Source organism: Acanthochromis polyacanthus, chromosome 13 (assembly GCF_021347895.1).
Source record: "Acanthochromis polyacanthus isolate Apoly-LR-REF ecotype Palm Island chromosome 13, KAUST_Apoly_ChrSc, whole genome shotgun sequence".
Lineage (NCBI taxonomy): Eukaryota > Metazoa > Chordata > Actinopteri > Pomacentridae > Acanthochromis > Acanthochromis polyacanthus.
The window spans coordinates 27,756,218-27,777,890 of NC_067125.1; the positions used below are offsets into that span (position 1 = coordinate 27,756,218).

General features: G+C 39.0%; 1 protein-coding gene across 1 annotated transcript in view; it reads left to right on the top strand.

Annotated features, from left to right (window-relative positions):
• LOC110947757 (rho GTPase-activating protein 42) overlaps window positions 1-21,673 on the top strand; it is a 65,286-nt gene that overhangs the window by 21,882 nt on the left and 21,731 nt on the right. The window contains 2 exon segments of the mRNA XM_022189063.2: window positions 879-940; window positions 20,241-20,312. Of these exon segments, the coding sequence (XP_022044755.2) occupies window positions 879-940; window positions 20,241-20,312 (134 nt within the window).

Sequence of the window (21,673 nt, forward strand, 5' to 3'; positions counted from 1 at the left end):
TTTGCACTGTTGATAAAGGAGCTGGTAGCGTTAATAGGAGGCCAGGCTGCCTGCAATATCACTGGCACAAAATCATTGCTCCCTGGTCTTTAAAAGCTTTGGTGTGTAAATGGACCACAGTGTCTAAGATGATGCATGGGTTCCCATGCCAGGCTGTCAGCGACGATAATGATGTTACTGTTTTGGCAAGCAGAGCAGCTCGACCGCTGCTAAATGACTGGACACAGGGTGACACAGGGGCTGACCAACGGGGGCCACATTGTATCTGGCCCTCTATTTAATGAAGCTGTGAAGCTATCAAGGCACAGTTCTCTGGCAAATAAGGTTCAATATATGGTATGCTGAATTCATCTGGCGCTGCAGAATGTAATATAGGCTGCTGAAGTATAGCCCAGATGGCGTGAGCATATCTCCACCGCATCAGTCTCCCCGACACTGTGACTGTAAATTGTAGAGCCTAGCAGGGGAAGAAAATAACGGGAAGCAATCAGTGGGTTCCATTCAATTGAAGTATTGTTTTTTACTGCTAGTCTTGGTTTTAAATTGGACAGCTGCATGCTTTTATTAGGTTGTAAAATGTGCTTCACTGAAAGGTCTGAAGCCGCGGTGCAAATACTGTAAACATTTTAGCACCATGCTACAGAGCTTGTGGGGTGCCAGGAACATCTGATGTCTAACGACCACTGTGCCACTGAATTGTTGTTGTTTTTTTTAAATATCTTTTTTTATCATCTGAATGAAGCAACATAGTGGTTCACTGTGTGTACTTGATCAATGGGGAACATATTGTGGATGATTGTGGCGTACATGTTGTTGCTTTTATTGACCAAACAGCCAGTATTTCACCTTTAATATGGTGATCGCTCTTTGTGTTTCAGCTCAGTCATTCAAAGAGTTCTCCCAGCTGTTGAACACTGTTGAAGAAGAGAGAAGACGCCTGGTGAGTATGCAGTTTAAAGCAAGCTTGCAAAAGAAATTGTTAGTTTTTTTTCTATTGTGTCCCTTGATTAAAGTCACTAATTACAGATTGGTATAAAACACCAAAACTACATAGCAACACAGAAGAACATATTGCACATGATCTAGTTTACATTTCTCTATTTTTAGGGGTTTAAAGCAACCCATGTTTACATAAAGGACCGCTTGTAATTTGAATAAGTGCATGTCAAATCTCGCAACATGTCAGAAAGGCGGTGGTGTTTTCACTGTTACTGCTTTTAATAGGGGCTGAACTTTTCCATCACGACCATGAAAATGGAGAAGAAAGTCATTAAAGATGGATGTAGCTGCTGTGATGTCATTCATTGGTTTGTGAGCCTTGAATGTGGTATTTTAGCTGTCACCGTCTTGTTTTTTTGGAAACTGGAGAGGGGTGGATTTGAATGAGAACTTGAGAACACTAAGGATGTCCGTACAGTAGTGACTTGCCACTTATAAAGTAACCACCATCCTGCTCGATGGTTTACTTTGCTCTGAATAGGACAATAATTTAGAAAATTAATTTCATGCTGCATCGCAGAAGACTTGAAACCAGCAGTTGAGACCAGAAACTCGTTAGGAAAATGTTTACCAAAGCAATAAAGCAAATGAGAAGTAAGGTCGTTTTCTCATTGATTTCTATACAATTAGACTACTTTATGCAACCAGAGGTGTCACCCCCTAGTGGATAGGAGAAAGAAGGCAGGTTTTATATACAGTTTATAGTTGTTGCAGATTTGAGGATTATTTTAACCTTAAAACTAATTAAACAGTGAGTGAAAAATAAAAACATAACATACCTCTTATTTCTTTGCTTTGCTAATGTTTAAACTCTGATTACATCTTTAAAATGTATTGCCGTCAATCCAGATAATGACAAACTAACGTAAAGTAAATTATGGTTGTGGTTACAGTGATGGATGCCATTAGGTTTTAGCCTGAACACTAATAATTCTTCAGCTGCAATTTACAAAAATAAACATGTAATTATGACAATTTGTTCCTCCATAGCAAAATGAATTCTAATTCATACTGTCAGTCTTTTCAACTCTGTTGTATGCTGTTGTCCAGAAGATCACGGAAACTAATTGTACAACTTTGCAACCTTGATTTGTGAGGACAGGGGCAATGAGTGAACTCAGAAACTAATAGACTTTGGAGAGCTTTTTCGTAGCAGATTTCTTCCTGTGTGTTTCAGATGATTGACAGCAAAGAGAGCATAGCATAATAAACAGTGTCAAACAATATGAAAATGCTGAGCGTAATCTCAGTGAAACAGCAGCAGAACAGAGAAACTTTGGCAGAAGCAGTTAAAGGCTTCATGTTTTCTGTGATGGATTTTTGAGTTCAGATAATTTTAAGTCGGCAGACGTTTTTTTTTTTCCGTGTCGTACAAAAAGTGGCAGTTATGGCTCCAGTTGGCTCCTTTAAAGGTCGGAAAACAAGCCTCCAACTATGCTGAATGTCTCCAGACAAACCAGGCATGACGTAAAGGGCAAGGGCAATGAAGGTGGGGGATGGAAGGCATATGTCCCAACCAATGTGAGAAACGAGCACACCTCCCCCATCTCATATGTACAAAAAGACAAGAAGAGATGGTGTAAATACAACAGAACAAAGAAGTAAGAACACTTTAGGGTAACCAATAGCAACTGATTTTTGCTGTCATATTTGTATTAAATGGAGAGACATCCAATCTTAAAGATTCTTGCCTTTCATTTTTTCCATTTTTCTTTCTCCAGACCAAACAGAACTGTCGACAGAATGTTTATATTCTACCGCTCACCTTATTCAGAAAGAAATTGGCACTCTATTCAAATACATTGAGTTTAGATTTAGCCTCAAACTCCACAAAATGTTTCAGAGTAACAGTGTGGAAGAGGTACAATAGAGTAGAACACGGAGTGCTTTGTGCTTCATCGATATACTTGTACATTGTGTTAAGGTTTTCCTTATTTCCTTTTCCTTTCTTATTTCACTGCAATTCTTAAATATTTTCACCTCTGTGAAAAAAGTGCCTGTGGGTAAAGCTTTAAAACGACATCACATTTTTGAAAATTTGAAAAAAATAACTTTTGCACTTCACTTCAAGTTCACTTCAACAACTTGCACTAAGTTGCACTGTTCATGCAGAAAGAAGCCAGAGCGTGCACTCAGCATTTAATTAGCAAAAGTAGACGTCTTAGAAGGTGGTAACTACTGAGAAATGTCTCAAGGCAGAGATTATCTTAGTCCACATACTTAAGCTGTGTGTGCGATTTACCAAGTCTGATATGCAAATGAGATCAGCTGCAGGTTGCCTGTCCTACGTTTTGTAACAACCTGAGACATTTTCATTGAGATTCCACAGAGGAGCAGACTAAAAAAATTTTCCAGAAACTTTTTTTGTCCGGAGGTGGATATTTGATACTGACAGTATGTAGTTTGAAGTTTAAATGTGACTTTAAGGACAGACACTCTGAGGTTTAAGGTGATTAATGTGCCGGTATTGTGATTAAACTGCTAAAGATTTCACAGTGTATCCGGCCTGAATGGATATACACCTATTCTGTACTATGTGTTGTACAGAGTAGCTCCTACAAAACTAGCTGCTAAAACACAGGCATGTCATACAGTTGCTGTGAAATGATGTGACTTCTTGATATGAGCATTTCCCTCATGACATTCAAAGTGCAGATAAATTTTTATGATGAAAAGAGTTGCCCTTTGAAGATGTGGGTCACCTCTGTGCAGGCTATGTAGCTTTATGGAATATTGTGTCATCCTAATCATTTAACAAGCATAAAGGCACCATTTATAAATTCATATCACCCGTGGAGAGTGTGTTTTTTTTTCTCTAAAAGCTCTGATCATTGTAAATTATTTATTTGCTGGAGATGAAGCATTTCCTGTAACAAACGTGTCTGCCTCCACCACTAATATCAAGATATTTTAGCGAATGATGAAGAGCTTGGAAAGACAACATTCGTGTTTAGCATGGCTAAAAAATTTTAAATAATTTGTTTCACTTCATTCTTTTTTTTAGAATTTCTAACCAACACACATTAAGAATTTAAAATACAAACACCATGATTACTCAGAATTGCTTCTTTATGTGCATGCAGCACCATTTGTGACAAACTTAAATTGATCTTTGCATTTATGTGCAAAGCACATAGATTGAAATACAGCAAAAATTACCTCATGGAACTGGGTAGCCTGAAACTCCTGGACAACCCGAGACAGGCATTAAAGCTTCTTTACAAGACACAAACAGTATTTAGTACTGGTCAAAAATTTTAGAATGCCCCAATTTTTCCAGTTTTTTGTTGAAATTCAAAGATTTCAAGTCCAGTGAATAGCTTCAAAGGTAAGTGGTGAACTGCCAGAGGTTAACAAAAAAAATAAGGTTACCCAAAACTGAAAAATAAAGTAGATTTCAGATTATACAGAAAGGACAACTTAAAGCTGTTCTGTAGCAATGGAGGTTGGTCAAGCCTTGAAAATTGGTGCTACCAAATCCCACAGCTGTCCCAACTTTTCTTGATTACTTACAACCCCCTCTGTCTTCATAAAAGTAGTGTTAGAACACACCGTGGCACCATACCCTCCAGAGCATTATTTGAATAGTATTGTACTGAGAAAGTAGTGTGTTGCTATAAAAATGGTGAGGAAAGGGCAATCAACAATAGAATAGAGACAGACCATCATAACACTTAAAAATGTAGGTCTTTCCTACAGAGAAATGTCAAAGTATCAGTGAGTACAGTTTTCTTCACCATTAAAAGGCACTCAAACTGGGGGAAACTCTGACAGGAAGAGGACTGGAAGTCCTTAAGTCACAACAGGATCAGAAGACAAGTTTCTGAGAGACAACAGCTTGATGATAGGCAGCTCATAGGACAACAGCTTCAAGCACAGCTTAATACTGGTTGTAGTAAACAAGTCTCAGTTTCAACTGTGAGGAGAAGACTTGGAGTTGCAGGTTTGACTGGTCGAGCTGGAGCAAGAAAGTCACTGCTAAGACGTCAGAATAAGAAAAAGAGGCTTGCTTGAGCCATGAAACACCTCCAATGGACTACTGAACACTGGAAGAGGGAATTATGGACTGATGAATCAAAATTTGAAATCTCTGGTTCATCACGCAGCATTTTTGTACGCTATCGAGCAGGCGAAAGGATGGTTCCTCAGTGTGACATCAACTGTCTAACATGGAGGAGGAAGCGTGATGGTCTGGGGCTGTTCTGCTGGATCCAGGCTCGGTGACTTGTACAGAGTGAGAGGAACCCTAAACCAAAACATCTACCACAGCATTCTGCAGCACCATGTAGTACCCTCTGGTATGTTCCTAGTCAGTCAGGGCTTCATCCTGCAGCAAGACAGTGACCCAAAACGTAAGTCCAAGCTATGGCAGAACTACCTTAGGAAAAAAGAATAAGATGGTGAGCTGCAGCACAGTCTCCACACTTAAACTCCATGGAGCTGGTTTGGGATGAACTGGACAGAAGAGTGAAAGCAAAGCAACCTACAAGTTCCACACTTTGATGGGAACTTCTGCAGCAGAGTTGGGAAGAACTTTTGGAAGAATATTTGATTTACATTGTGGAAAGAATGCCACGAGTGTGTTCAGCTGCTATATCTGCCAACGGTGGTTATTTTGATGAGTCAAAACTTTAGAATACATTTTGCTTTCTAAATTGATTTTTTTTTAACTTCACTTGTTTATTTGTTCTATGCTTTCATTTCAGAGTACAATGAGACATTAACATGCATAATTAACAATAAAAAAAAATGGAAAAATTGGGGTGTTCTAAAGCTTTTAACCGGTAGTGCATGTAGATACCTGAGACTTTGTTACTGTGATGTCTTAGTTGCTGCAAATTATGGAAGTTCCTCATCTCTCTTGATTTGTGCCTCCAACAATGTTTTGGCATGTGGCTTTGTTGTTGTAGTAATGTTTTTTTGAGTGCACGTCATGCAGGAAAATCGGAAGGCAACGTTGGAAATCTGTGTGACACGAACATGCATCAGTGTTTTACAGCGTCACGTGTTTGCAGCATTTATATGCCTAAAACAAGAGATACAAAGAAAGAAGACGGTTACATATTAATGCAGGCATTAGCGGGTTTATTTATTTATTTCTATGTTTTTAAAATCATCTCGTTTCAAAGGTAGCAAGGAACGAGCCGAGATGACAAGCAGAGACAGGTCGAACTGGATAAGAGAAATTAAATCACAGCTGAGTGGGAGGAAGCTGCAAGACAACAACAAAATGCATGATTGCGAAGTAATGGAAATACAGTAAATAAATCAAAGCAGCTATAGCCACAGGATCTATAGAATGCTTTACTTCATTCATCTGTGATATGGTTAATAAGTAAAAACCTATTCATAGCACACATACTCCCCGTCATCACTCTGTGCTTGCTTGAAAAGCACCTCCTTGCATCATCTCTTTTCACTTCACCTGGCACTCTGTCTCATCAGATCTCAGGAATATGCGAGAAGCACGCCTCTGATCTCTGCACTTCGAGCTGATTTGAATGTTGGTGATGCGGGAAGAAAAACTTATTTTCTCCTTGTACAGATTTCAAACCTCTTGGGATACAAGTGCCGGCGATGTAACTAATGTCATATGTAAACTTAGTATTTTTTTTGAGTCCCTTTGATATGAAAAGTGACTTTTGATACAGTTTTCCAAGAAGTTTATACTTGGATGGTGCTTGCTTTGAGCTGAAAGCGGCCTTTTTTTTCCCCCTCCCCTCTTCTGCTCTTATAAATGAACTGTAAATTGCAAATGACTCGCATGACTTCTGGATGTGGAACTGTGATTGACACTGCTTAATAAGCTACAGCAGGTACTGTGCTCGTTTTGAAGCTCATTTTTTACAGAAACAGGCTGGTTGTAACAAGTTCAGTGATTATGAGGCAGGCTGCCAGCCACCGAGCATATTTGGAGGTCTCACTTTCCAGAAACTGTCTCTCTCTTTCACAGCTAGAACAGCAGCGCGACACGCTGGCATGAATTGAGAACTAGTAAAAGTAATTAGTAAAAGGTCATTTTTGCAGTATATGCATATAAAACTTTAGTTTCGTTATTGCCACAGTTGCAATTTAGGCTTCCAGTGGTACAGTGCAGCTTTGCCATTGGTTTAAGTAAAAATGGACATTAGACACAGCTTGGTAATTGAACAAAACTTCATTATTTTTACAGAACCATAATACAGATAAGAAAAAGTTTGCTGAAATATGTAAGGCATGTATGTGTTTTTTTTAATCACGGTTGTTGCTCCTGTTGTTTTGGAATTTATCAACCCATATTTGATATTAATATTAATTGGTGCAAACGGCTTTAAAAGACTGCAATGGCTTCCTGTTGTTTTTAGATTTAATTAACATTATGTAACGCCTTAATACAGATGTCATATTTTGGAACTACAGGCTTCATATGACTCCAGATTGAACGACACCTTGCCAATTCTAAAATGAACCATTTACTCAGTTCATATTCTAAAAATATTCTGCATGTTCCCTCACGGTTCTATTATGTGCTGCTGATTGCAAATAATATCAGTGAATCCAAGCAGACAGTAACCTTCCTGACTATATTCTACACACCCTATAATTTTCAAATACCGAAGAATTACGACAAACAGCTGTTTCAGTGACATCCAGCAATGTCATTTTTTTTCCCCCAAAAAGAATAGTTTCTCTTTTTCTAGGGGAATGATGCAATAATTTCATCATACAGTGAAGTGTCAAAGCTGAAATGGCGCCAGTCATTGTGATCAGTGACAGTTCAGGAGGGTTTGAAATACTCTGATGAAAAAACATGTCACATTTCTCTTTTATCATGTCCTTTTGCAGGATAAACGCAAAGAAAAACTTTCCACTTTAGATTTGAAAACAGCCAGCTGGACCATTAGCGTCATTCTGTACAATGAAGGTCAAACATCCAAGAGAAGTAACAACTAAAACACATTTCTCAGCGCAGAGGGACTTTAAATCACTGTTGTACCAAGCAGGAGTGAAATCTCCTTTCAAACACGCAGACGTGGATAACAGCCCATTTGGTGCTATCAGATTTATAACTGGTGTATTTTTATACAGCTGATAAATAATTCATTGTTTTTGCTAGAAAAGACACGCTGAAGGCAACAAACTAATTATTTAGGCTCCATTAGGAATAAAAGAATACAAAACGGACTTTTCATTTCATGACTTCGAGTTTTTTGCAAACACTGAGCCGCTGCACTGTTATCAGATCCACGTATTCATTAGCTTTTGTAAAAAAATAAAATCAAGCCGAGACTCAACAGAGAATTTGAGGGGGAAAAACAAACCAAAAGAAAAAAAACAAGAAACTTCTAAGAAGGCATTTATGTTGTTTGTTTACTGTCTTGCATTTATTTTTTTGAAAGTGAACACAGTTTGTTGTACAGAGAAATACATTTTTTCCCCTGCTGTTTATGCTGATTTTTGACAGTGTAATATATTATGACATTTACAAACCTCAGATGTGTATCTTTAAGTGAGCTGCAAATATAGAAAAATCAAGAATGACAGCAGGCAAAATACAGTGTAGAAATGATTTAAAAACGAACAGTTTAGGTTTGCCGTGTTAAAAATAAAGGCTCCACAGTAGGGACTTGACACAACAAAAGTCATTTTGTTTCCTTGGAAGTTCAAATTTGATATTTTTGCAATACTTCGTAGTTCCAACTTTCAAATTTCTATTAAAAGATTCCGTCTTCCTCGACATGGAGGACACCAAAGTTCAGGAGAGATGTTCTGGCGTTATTCAGAGACATTTTTTTCTGATGCTCTCTGCTGGAGGGCTTGCTATTGGATTCAAGTGAGGCAGCATACTTGGCCAAATCACATTTTTCCCTTTTTTTTTCCTTCTTTAGAAACTCTTGTGTGATTTTGGTACTGTGCTTGATCACTATCATGCTACAGTATTCCTCCTCTGCCAAGCTACTGCAGCCTGGGAGTCATATTGTCAGCCAGTATTCTGCAATATCCGCAAGCATTCATGGTGCCATCTATAAATGTCATCTCCCCAACAACTTTTGGAGTTACGCAGCTCCATGTCATCATGCTTCCGTCTTCGTGTTTCACGGTTTGGACTGTGCATTCATTGTTGGGACTATAAATTCACTGTTGATATTATGCATTCACTGTTGGGACTGTGCATTCACTGTGATAGTCCTAGCCAGATTCCCACCAAATGTGCTGGAACCCATCTGAGCCGAACACATTTATTTTGGTGTCATCTGACCATAAAATGTGCATTTCAACAAAGTTTATTCTTGCAGTTTAGTAGTAAGTAGTAAGTAGTTTTCTTGAATGCTGTCTAAGGAGGTCCACGCTATTAAATGTGCTTCTCACTGTGAGTTGTTCCATTGATACGCCCTGTACAAAGTCTAAAGCACTTGCCAATCTGTTTTTCAGAAGTATACTGTGAATGTCTTGTGCCACAGCACACCTGATTAGTGGTATTATAGATTGTTCTATACCTCCATTGCTGCTGCAACTTTTTTTCAACTGATTTACTCAGTCACTGGTCTTTCTGTATCCGTCTTTGCGAAGTCTCAAAATCAGATTTTTGGTTTTCTCTGGCAGTTCTTCACCCATAATGCAGACATGCAGATAGATGCTCGGTCATAGGTCAAAAATGTGAAGATTCTGAAGTTCACAGATGTTTTTTTTTAAATTATCATACAATTAGATAATTGAAAATCGCATTTACATTCAATTTTGTTTCCTTGATCACAGCCCACTTTTGTTGTCCTAAGCCAACTTTGGGGGTTGTATTCTCAGTATAGTCTTTCTAAAGTATCTCCTTTTGATTTTTGCACATGAGAAATCCCTCAACTTGTTAGTTCAGAAATGATCCAGTTATTGACAGATGTGTGACTGTCGGAGAGAGGTGCTACAAGTTCAGCCGTCTATCAAATATTATCTGTTAACAGGTTATGAAAGGTGAAAAGCCTTTACGTCAGAGCATTTTGCGCTAAATGCTTTATGATATACCTTTCACCGTGACATGAGAGAGCACAAAGTGAAAATTCCCTCAATGTTTTCCAGATCCAGTGTGTCACAGTGTATGCATCTGGTCGGATGAAAAAGTGAGAAAAGCGCAGATGACCAGAACGTTTCATCCCAGTCTTTCTGTAATTTGACAGCAGTTGGTCTCCAGAACTTAATTAGTGCATCTCAAACCAACACATGTTCACCAAATGTATAAAATCCCTCCTAACAAGGAAAGTGCACCGTCCTTGAAACATAAAATATTGTGAGATGTACCAGCGGAGACTTGACTATCTGCCATATTTAAGCCACAATCACTGCCAGATGGTGTTCCCGTTTTGAAGGTTTGTTGCTCCTGATAGATTATGGCAGACAGATGTGGTGGTTGGTGCCACACGTTGATAAAAAGAAACATGTCGGGCTGAGACTGAGTGGGTGTAAACTTTCAGAAGCAATCCCTGAAATAAAACCTAGAGTCCTCCCATTTCACATCTGGACTGAGTCTGCAAGATACAAGTAGATGGACGCAGACTGATAAGAGACGCTGGTTGCCAGACATTTCAAATCCAGTGGAGAGGAAACCTGCATGCCCTTTGTGTGTTGCTGGTGTTAACTAGCATACTGTATATCGAAGGTGCCTCTGCTGCTTGGGAGAGAGTCTGTCTAGTAGCCCAATTTCTGCAGGCTTTGTCAAGCATGAAGCAATTTATTGTCTGTTGGCTTGGCAGCTGGCCAGGCCTAAAATCTTTTTGATTTGCACTTTGTGATTGGCTTGCCAGCTACCCAAGTGTGTTATTCCACATGAAAACTTTCCAAATTTGATCTTTTTCAAAAGATTTCTACTATAACTCCCCAGTTGATAACCCTTTCAGCTGCATAAAAAGAGAGAAAGTGGTTCAAGTTCTGCATGGTTTGAGAAGGTTCAGCACTGCTGAGCGTGGATGGCATTTAGGAGTGGAAGGGCAGTGCCCTGATGTTGTGGCTTTTGGAGTGATGATCATATCCCCCTGGGAGGCAGCCTTTTATGGCTGCAATGGAAAACAGATTGAGTTTTCCTGTTGTTGTTGATGCTGTTTCAGAAAGGAAGCCAAAAAAAAAAATCAGGTGTAGCGTATTTATATTCTCCCATTCTAACTCATTTGAGAGTTGTGAACAATTAAATTACAATTATTTCTATCTTTAAAATGCAACTTTTTGGGTAAAAACATAGATAAACAAGTGGGAGCATGAATTTTGGTTAATTTTAGTGAGAATTTGCCTTCTGAGGGCAGGTTGAAGCTGATTTTGTAAAGAACGCTGAGCTGGTCAGTATTTCAAATCCAAAAATGATTTGACATGGGCTTTGTGCACTGTCAGTGAAAGGATAATGTAATAAATGCAATCATGTAATAAATATGAATGACATAAAGTCACTGTTTCGGGTCAAATGTTCCCTCATTTTAGTTTTTAATTTGAAAAACTGACTGGGAAAGAATGACAAGTTCCTTCAGAGGATCATTCTGCTCTCAGGCAGAGTAGCAATATTCTGTTGTACCATTTGGATTTTTCTCTCAGTAATAAGCACAAGATACATTCTCCTTTTCAACAAAACCCCTCACAGTTCCTGCAGTGCTGACTTTCTGCTCTGTGTTGCATGCATTTCCCACATTGAGAGGCTTCCTTTGGTTTAGGTTTTCTTTAAATGCGTACAATTACACATAATTTGTCTCTCTCGCCACAAAACTGAAACCAAAATGCTATATAGTGTGTCTGTGTCTGTGGCGAGGCGTATGCTGCTGCTGTTTTCTCAGGATTTAACAGTACAGTGACTCTGCTCTGTGGGTAGCTTGTGTGCTGGCCTGTGAACTGAGGAATGTCCCGTTGACCCTGAAACAACACTGTGAAATAAAGGCACTCATTGTTCTTCTGCCACATCCATAGTAGCCTGTTTAATGAAAGTCTGAAAAGTATTTGGAATGAACATTATCTAACCTTTGTGCTGTCCGCCCCACAGCTAAAGTAAACCTCAGCCTGAGCCAACATACCGCTGTGTATATCATTACTCACCTCAATCTTTTATGTACTGAAAGTCAAAATATCAAATTCATCCAGGGACTTCTTACATGTACATATATCACTATACCACTGTTGTTGTAGTACTTTACTTGAATCTCAGGTGACATGCAAGATTTTAACTGAAATTCAGTTTTACAATACATAATTCATGTATATATGAGGAAGTAAAGGGTGTTTTTGTTCAATGTAATGAGATTTAAGTCATTACATCTCTATTTTGTTTACAATTCTGTTTTTAAATCATGTGAAAGTTACACTTTTCACAACAGAGACTCACTTAAAAGAGCCAAAAGAACTATCTTGTGTGTCAACAAAACAAGAATAGTGATTGATATCGGAGCATTATAGGTGTGTCTTCAGATCATTTGCTGACTGAGACGACCCAAGAGAAAGAACCTCGGCGGCGCTGATGAATGTCGCTGTTTTAGAAGCTGTTCGTAACGCACTGCGGTGACTCCTTTCCTCGTTATCTTTATGCATGCTGCTCGTTGTGTGTCGCTTCAGTAAGGCAAGGTCACCGATTCATCTGATGGAAAGCGTTTTCTCGCGGCCTGGAGACAGCTGTTTGTTGGAAAGAGCAAAGCAGGCATTTAGACAGTCGCCAGAAAAGCCGTTTACTGACATAACGTATTTGCTGTCGCTAGTCTGTGCTAAGGAGACACCGAGCCGGTCGTGCTGAAATACCTCTCCATGGTGAGAGTTTTTATGTTCCAATATATCATCCTGAGGGTTCACCAGGCATACATTAATTAAAGCATAAAATATGGCACTTAACTATCTGTGTTATTTCAGCAGACAAATTATCCTGCTCACTCACTGCCGGCTTTACTAACTTCCTGACAGCGAGCTTCTTTTTTTTTTTTCATTTTTTAGGATCCATTTTATTGACAGTAGTTGGGTTGGTGTTGTAAATGTTGTGTTTCAGTGTGTGGATGGTTGTATTTCTGCACAGGTTCCACATAGTCTGGAACTCTCAGACAACCTGACTCACTGCAAAGCTTCCAGTTTTGACACACAGGTACAATGAGTAATCAATAATACTATTTCTGAATGAGCCTGCTGTTATGTCCCCATTCTCGGTTCATATTCAAAGCGTTATGCTTATCTTTTCAGAATAATAGAAGACATTACTACCACCACTACGCAGCATAAATGTACTGATGGCTTTAAGTTGTTGACATGCACAACAAGAGGATTAATACGGTGTCATCAAGATTTAAAGTCTGAAATCATGTGGTCCTTCCAAATTTCCTGATAACATGGAAAAATCTGTTGTTTTTTTTTCACAATTTCTGTGGATAAAGGTGTACTCTGTAGTAGCTCTGTATTTGCGCAAACTTTAATACCTGGGGGAAAACATACATAAAAAGCAACTACAGAAATCCTCAAACTGTGGCATCAACAGACTTTACAGCAGATTGTAGTATAAGAGTCTAATATTGTGTATTTAGGCAATTTTTTTTTAGAATTTCTGATCCTGAGATGAAAATCAGGTGTGAATTTTAAGTTATGATCCGTTCATTCCCCAACAATCATAATTTTTTGGCTTATTTTTTAATCATTTCTATGTGAAAGTCTACACATTTTGTTGTTCTTTGATTACAAAAATGCTCTGTATTTGCAGAAACATTAACACATGGGGATAAACATACATAAACAGTAACTACAAAAACTTCAAAATGTGGCATCAAGAAACATTACAGCAGTTTGTACTTCAAGAGTCTAACTGATGTGATCCTTCCAGATTTTCTGTTTTTGAGATGAAAAATCAGGTTTTCATTTTTAGATAGAATCAGTTCATGAAAATCCCCCCAAAAGTCACAATTTTTGGCTTCTTTATAGATAATTTCTTTGTGAAAATGCATACAGTGTGGCTCTGCTATTAATAAAATGCTGTGTATTTTGGAGAAAATTTAATATGTAGGGATAAATATACATAAACAGCAACTACAGAAGCTTCAGATTGTACTACAGGAGTCTATAATGATGTGATCCTTTCAGGTTTTTTTAGATTCAGAGATGTAAAATCAGGTTTGAATTTTTTGTTATGATCAGTTCAGGAAAATCCCGTCAAAAATCCTAATTTTTGGCTTTTTGGGTTTTTAATGATTTCTGTGTGAGAATGTATATTTTCTGTCATTCTTTAATTACCAAAGTGCTGTCTTAATTGCAGAAACTTTGACACAGGGATAAACATACATAAATAGCAATTACAGAAGCTTCAAACAGTGGCATTAAGAAACATTACAGCAGATTGTGTTTCAAGAGTCTGAAATCATGTGATCCTTTTAAGATATTCTGATTCTGAGATGGGAAATCAGGTTTGAATTTTGAATTATGATCAGTTCATGGCTTTGTTCTCAATTTCTGTGTGAAATTTTACACATTTTTTCATTCTTTGATTACTAAAATGCTCCGTACTTGGGGAAACTTTAATACCTAGGGATAAACATACATTAACAGTGACTACAGAAGCCTCAAACTGTGGCATCAAGAAGCATTACAGCATCTCCCAGGCAGCCAGACTGTACTTAAACAAGCAAAACAAAATCCCCACAGGAACCACAAACCAGCCACTGTGTCCATTGCAGCAGCTTCCTCGTACCCTTTCTTAACAGCTTACTCTCTGAGAGAGAAAAAAAAGGAAAAGTGTAGGGCAAATGTGTCACATCTACTCTCATGCTGTTGTGCGACTCTGTCTGCACAAGGTTTGTTTTTATTTCATAGCTCATAAAAGTTAGGGGAGGACGACTTTCCAGCTTGCTGCAGGTGCCGGTGCTGTGCCAGATAAAGAATTAGCTCTGCAATGAGATTGTTACCCCCTGCGCCACACACATGCACACACACACACACACACACACACACACACACACACACACACACGTTTACCCTGTAAAAGAATCTGAAGACAGAAGTGACAGAAACACCCCAGCTTCTGCACTCCCTCTTTCAATAAAGGTCATATCACACCGTCAGCATGAAATAGGAGGTTTTATTCTGTCTTGATGATGAGGGCAATATTGTTTATTATGCATTAAACACATTAATTAGGTTTTGGGGGCTTTACTTACACCTACTTTAATGAGTTAGGCTAATTCCTTTTGGTTGCCGCTGCTGTCACTGTGGTTACTGGTCTGAGTGTTGCTGATATTTTTATTCCACGCTGCCGGCTATTACTGGCTGTAATACGACTCGAGACAAAGAAGTGCAGATGTCTGGCACTCGCACGGTCTTCTTCACGTACTGAATATTATCCCACTCTAGCTGTACCAGTGGCACTTATTAACATTCCTCAGCTGCACTTGTTGACGTCTCACTGCTGGATTTTACACTTAATAAACTGACACGATTGTACATTCAGATCGACCGCGTTTCAGCCTCGGAGGCTTTAGTGGATCTTTCACACATGAGCGCTGAACTTAGGTGAGAACCTGATGGGGAAAAAGTAATCACTAAGAATACAGGCCACAGTCAGTATGATTAGTTAATTTAGTGTTATTTATCATCTCAAGACCTCTTCAGGGGGATGTTGTGGGGATATTCATGATTAAACAAACAGACGTAAACTTATTTATGTTTTTGTTCTGATCTGAGGTCAATAGTTTGTTAAACTTTTAGAAGTTCTAGCTTTATGTCTTTTGACATTCAGTGTTGGTGTTTTGTCACTTTTTGACTCCTCATTTCTTCAATTTTGTGTGCTCAATCTCCTTGTCGAAACCAACAGTAAAACAAATCAATACTGGCCCAAAGCTGCTTGACGATATGGTTGCTTCTGTTAATCATATCATAAATATATTTACACTAAACTGGATGCATATTTGAATAGACTGGAATCAGAAGAGACGTGCCTCATGCAAACATAATCAGACTTTTTTTTCTGTTCAGATGTTAAAATGTCAGTATATTTCTGACCTGTTTCTGTCAGAGGGTTTTGCTAAATTGTCACAGTGTGCAGATTTTAACTGGCAAGCGCAGAATGATAAAACACCTACTTGTCAAAGCCCAGTTGCCTGTTTTGTTTTTTGTTTTTTCCCCAGAACTCTCCTCTCTGCCTGGAGCCATGTTTGCTTGCCTAGTCTATGTGAGGGTGAAACTGCTAAACAACAAACAAAAATATGCTTTTTCATTTGAATGATAGTGCAGCGCGGTGACCGAGCAAGCTTTTATGACGCCTCTTCAAACCTGGAAAAAAAAAATGTCGAGACCGGCGTGTATGCATGCATGCGTGTGTGTGTGTGTGTGTGTGTGTGTGTATTCATATTCCAGGAGATTCAGTTGATTTGCGGTGGAAAAAATAGTGCAGCTTTAGGTGTATTAAGTTGGCTTTTTATTGTGAGGACACTGTCAAAATGGAACGGGCAGAAAGCCTATAAAAATTATTTACTGCGCAGTTATAGACTAACATACTGTCATCACTGAAACGGAACAATTCACAGTTAAATACGATAGTGACTATGAACCGCTGGCATATAAGAACAAAACAACACATCCCAATGAATGAATGCGACATATCCGACTCACAGTATATGCGCTTGAAGCCATTCCGGTAGGTCTGTAACACAATACTGTATAAATACTGTGTTTGTTTAATGAACCGAATATTTTTGTTGAAAATGTTCACTAGAGCTGAACTGGAAAATGTTATTTCTAATTCTTCTCTTCTGTAAAGAGCAAATGGTCAGACAGAATACATCATGTGTTGGAAATTATGTGAATTGAAGGTGTAATCTCCTTCACTGGATCAACAGATGAATGATGCAGAGACGATTAAATGTCTACACAAACTATTCACAGCAGATATTCACATTCATTCCAGTGCTAGGCAGACTTTTTGACACAGTCAAATTTCAATAGGTACACTTTGCACTGTTCAATCTGATGTGGCCTTGGTGGCATTTTGATCCGTCCCTGCAAATTAACCTCAGAGTAACACTTTTGATCGGCTTGATGTTTAGACTGGTAAAAGCAGGAGCAAGGGAAATACAGCACATTGACATTCCTCCCCCTATCTGGTAATGAAATTGCTTAGCGCTATTGCATCCTTTCAAGCATCACACTGTGCTCGCTCATATGGATTTAATCCTGTTGAGAGAGGCTGTTGCTGAGGGCATTCGGCACAATGCCAGTTTGAAAGTAATCCATTGAGTCTTAAATAAGTTGGCCTCCTTCAAGTATAAATATCTGAATTAGTCTATTTGAAATTAATATTCAAAACGGATCTGAAATCTTGGAGTGTTTTAAATCGTGATGCTGATTGCCCTTTTGTCTGTGTTCTGTATTGTCTTAGATATACAGGAATGTGTGCTAACTGCCATTAGCGGCACGCCACTGTTAATTCTTTGACAGTGAACACTGATTATACATTTCCTCTCATTCCGAAGTGTAATTCTGAGCACGCTGTTCTGAGACATCCAAACGCTGCACACGGGCAGGATTCAGGTACCACGAGCTTTCAGAAATCCATCAAATCAACTACTAAGGGTATAGAAATCCAGAAAAGGAACATTCAATTCTAAATATTTGAGTATAATCTCCAAAGCTTAGAGTGCTCTATATTTAATTGTCCTGTCCATTTAGCTGGAAATGAAAGAAAGCTAATGGTATTAGAAATCTACATTTAAAGCAGAGTAATACTGCAGGCTCAATTAAACTGAAAGCATGGGAGATAAGACGGAGGAAATGACATTATCACACCGGCAGAGTAGTAATTCTTGCTGTTGACACAGTAGATAACACGATGACTTGGATATGACTGGAGGATTATAATAGCTAGATTTGATGACCATCAAATGTCCTCCATGCTTCTAGTGGAGTGTCACTTCTAACCAAATTACCTTAATTTATCTTACAGAAGTGCTCTCTTCCTTCTGCTTGTAAACCCCATTTGCTAATGGATGAGTTGGGAGTGCTAATGTCATATGTGAAGCAATTTGTGCATACATTAAAGCGAATTATAAATGAAGGTTAAAAATAATATTTCTCAGTTAATTGTTCAACTCCATAGCTCCATGTGTTAAAAAAATGTTTTTGTTACCATCTTTTACAAACTGCTGTTCACAGGTAAATTAAACACTCTCTTTTATAAAAATGAAAGTGTCATTTTGTGCTGCACGTGAGGAAAGTGCCGATCACAGAGTGAGTAGAAAGTTTGGTGTCAACTCATGTAAAGGAAGGAAGGAGAGTCTACAGATTTTTGCTCTGTTCAGTAATTCTTCCTGTATGATTTTAATTATATTTTTTGCATAATAACTTTGAAAAATCAAAAAATAGTAAATGTCAATAGAATGTCACTATTATGTTTTAACTGTTAATTGCAATCAGTTGATTTGTGTGCACATTTAAAGACTAAAAATCATCAAAAATGGAGAAGAATATACTACGTTTTGCTAAAACAATGCTTTGCCTTGATGATGCATAAATGAATGTTAAGCAACACTGCACCATCACTGACTCATCACGAGAAAAAACTACTATCAACGAACTTTTTATGCACTTCAGATGTCTCATCGACTGTGTCAGTAATCTCAGACACACAGGTGGAGCCGTAATCTTCAGTAAGAAAAACAGCAAGCTCCAACTTGCTGCACAATAGACTCTGAAGGTGCCCTATGGTGTCTTGCACCAAGACATTAACAGCAGGGCCTTTAAGTCCTGTAAATGTCGAGCTGAAGCTGCTACATGTCAGACGTGTTCCATCACATCCCCAAAATATGTCACCAGTTGTTGGTTTGTCTCTCTTTGCCTCCGACCCGGTCGTCTGTCTGACCATAACAATTTGCCTGTTGTTGGTTTTCTTTGAGAGCCGACTGTTCCATTGAGACCGTGACAGCAGCTAATGTTACACGATCATCACAGTTATTTATTCATTTGTGTGTGATCATAATGTTTTATGTAGGGAATTGTGAATAATGACTGTAGTATAAGCAAATATTTGGAATTGTCATGTGGTGTAACCATGCTTGTCTGAAATATTTTGGTTTTCAGTTTGAAGGATCTGTCTATATTGGAAACGCTGTAGATATCGGCGTGTAATTAAATTACATTACTACAACAAAGCCCCAGATTTACACTACAAGCTTACAACAGCCCGCATCGCTGCATATAAAAGGAGAAGGAAAACAATGCAGGCTCAGAGAGATTGTAGCTTTCCTTTGAAGTCTCTCATTCTGGTTGGGTGATGGAGCTGACAGGGTTATTTTTGGACAATGAAAATGTGCCGTGATTAATGGTTCAAAACAAAAACTCGATCCCGGGAAGGTGTGTTTGTGTTCAGAGGACTGTAGCTGCAGAGCTGATAGTTCATCTGAGCCAGCATCACTAAATTAATGCTGGTATCATAGATGTATTATAGAGCTCAGCCTTTAGTTTATCACATACACTCACCACACGGAATAACACCTTAAATCAACCTAAGAGCCATGTCATTTGTGACAGCGCCTCCCATAGAGCGGCTCCACCAATCTGATGTCATCTGATCTCGGTGAGCAAAAGCCCATCTGCAGGAAATTCACTAGTGCCTTAATGGCACCTTTCTGAACTGCTCATCCGCAAGGATTGAGCGTAGACTGTAATTGTCACAATATATCTCACCTTATCAGTTCCTGTCTGGAATAAAAAGGGGAAAGCCTCCTGGAGAGACCTTTTACTCCGGTCATGACACGGGAGAGGTCACCAATATGTAGACACATACCTCAAAAATTAAAATGCATTGCAGGCTGCACTTGTAAAGCTCCCTCATCTGCTCTGCTGTGTCATATTTCAGCGAGGTTTGACAATGCTGGTGCTTCACAGCTCACATAAAAAGGCTCCATTTTCTTCTGCCTAGCAGGGCCATTGTCGAGTGCTCTATCTCATATCTCTGCTGTACTCATTTTGGTCCTTCACAGTAGCACATTGTTCATTGTCAGTGGTTTAAGAGATATTAATGAATGTGATTGCTCTATCATCCACATGTATTTGGACTCAGTGCATCTGTACTTTACTTGAGCTGGGTGATTCTCACTCATAATTTCCTGTGTGACACATTTATAGTGCAATTGCATTGTAGTAAAACTGAATGACTTCTAGATGAGGTTTTTGTGATATTATGCCTTCTAACAGTCACTTTGAACCGTTCAGAAGGTTACAACGAGTCGGGTCACACCTCCCGCCGGCTGACATCTGTCTGTCTCTGTTTTCTTTCATGTTTGTTTCAGATTCAGAATGCGGACGATGTTTTGATTACTCCCTTGGAAAAATTTCGGAAGGAGCAAATCGGCGCTGCGAAGGTAAGAGACCACCTACATGTGCAATTAGCAGCTGAACTGCGGAGGATATTTCATGTGATGTGACACTGTTGTCTTTTCTCCTCACCCCCTTCATCTCCCCTACAGTATGTAAATCATTAATTAAAAGCAAAACGTGACACCGCCGAGAGAAATGGCCTGCTCCTAATTAATCAGAGCAGTAGGGGGTATAAACAAAGACGTGAGTTTTTGATTGTGCTATTAAAAGATATTAGTACTTTCTAGTTCTTTAAGGTTGGTGTTTAGTTAAAGGTTCCCTGTTTAACTGAACAATTATCTATCTTCACATCATTCGCCAATCGGTGTTGGGTTAATTACAAACACAGCAAACTATATTCTATAGATTACTATACTTCAGTTCACGCATTTTCTGAGCAAATTGCAAACGTGGACATTTACAATCTGAGTAGTTCTTCCTTCTAAGACAGTTCTGCTGGATCAAGCAGCAAGGACTTTTTTTTTTAAATGCATCTAGAATCCGATTACTGCAAAGTTACAGTATCTTAGATATTGCCTTCACCATTTTTGTAATCAGATTACTGTGATCCTGTTACATGTAATTCAGTTCTGCCTAACTTATTGGATATAAAGGATTGATATCAGCAGGGGTTCTGCAGATTGTGGCTTGAAGGCATCCTAGTTTTTACAGTGGACATGCTGTTGAGACTGGAGTTGACTGCAAAGAACAGTGTGGGTTTGTTGCTACAAGCCATACTTTCATTCCTGGCCAACGCAAAGGCATAAAATGAAAGTGCAGCAGCTTGTTTGTGGTCATTCCCTCGGTGAGATCACACATGAACACGCTGGTAGAACTGAAGCCTTTGCACAGATCTCCCACAGAGTCTGTGAGTCCTCTGCTAACTCTGCACCGGGCTGTGCGTCATTTGCACATCTTTCCAAAGCCCTGACCCCTGTGACATCCTCGCCTCAAAGTCAGATTCTCTCCCGTTTTAAATTATTTTACATGGCTTTTCAGCTGCTGGTGTGCAAGAATAGTCTCCTGACTGTGTTTCATTGTTGTCTATTTGAGTCAACCTGCAATTTCCAAAGCAACTATTCCTCCTCCTAGCGCCGAGGTATGAACATCAGTCACTCTTTCTTTTCGCGGCCTGTCCAAATAACAGTTGCTGCTTCATGCTCAGCCCTCACATCTATCTACTGTAATGAAATGGCACATTTTGCAGGCATTTCCTTCTCTTACTCCAACCCATCACAGTGCACCGTGTTATTGCACTGACTGTCTATGTTTATAAAACAGTTTCTTAAAAGCCACAGCCCCCGTCACTCCCACTACCACTTATTCCCTCCGACCACTTCCTCCTAATGGCTCTCTCCTCCTACGG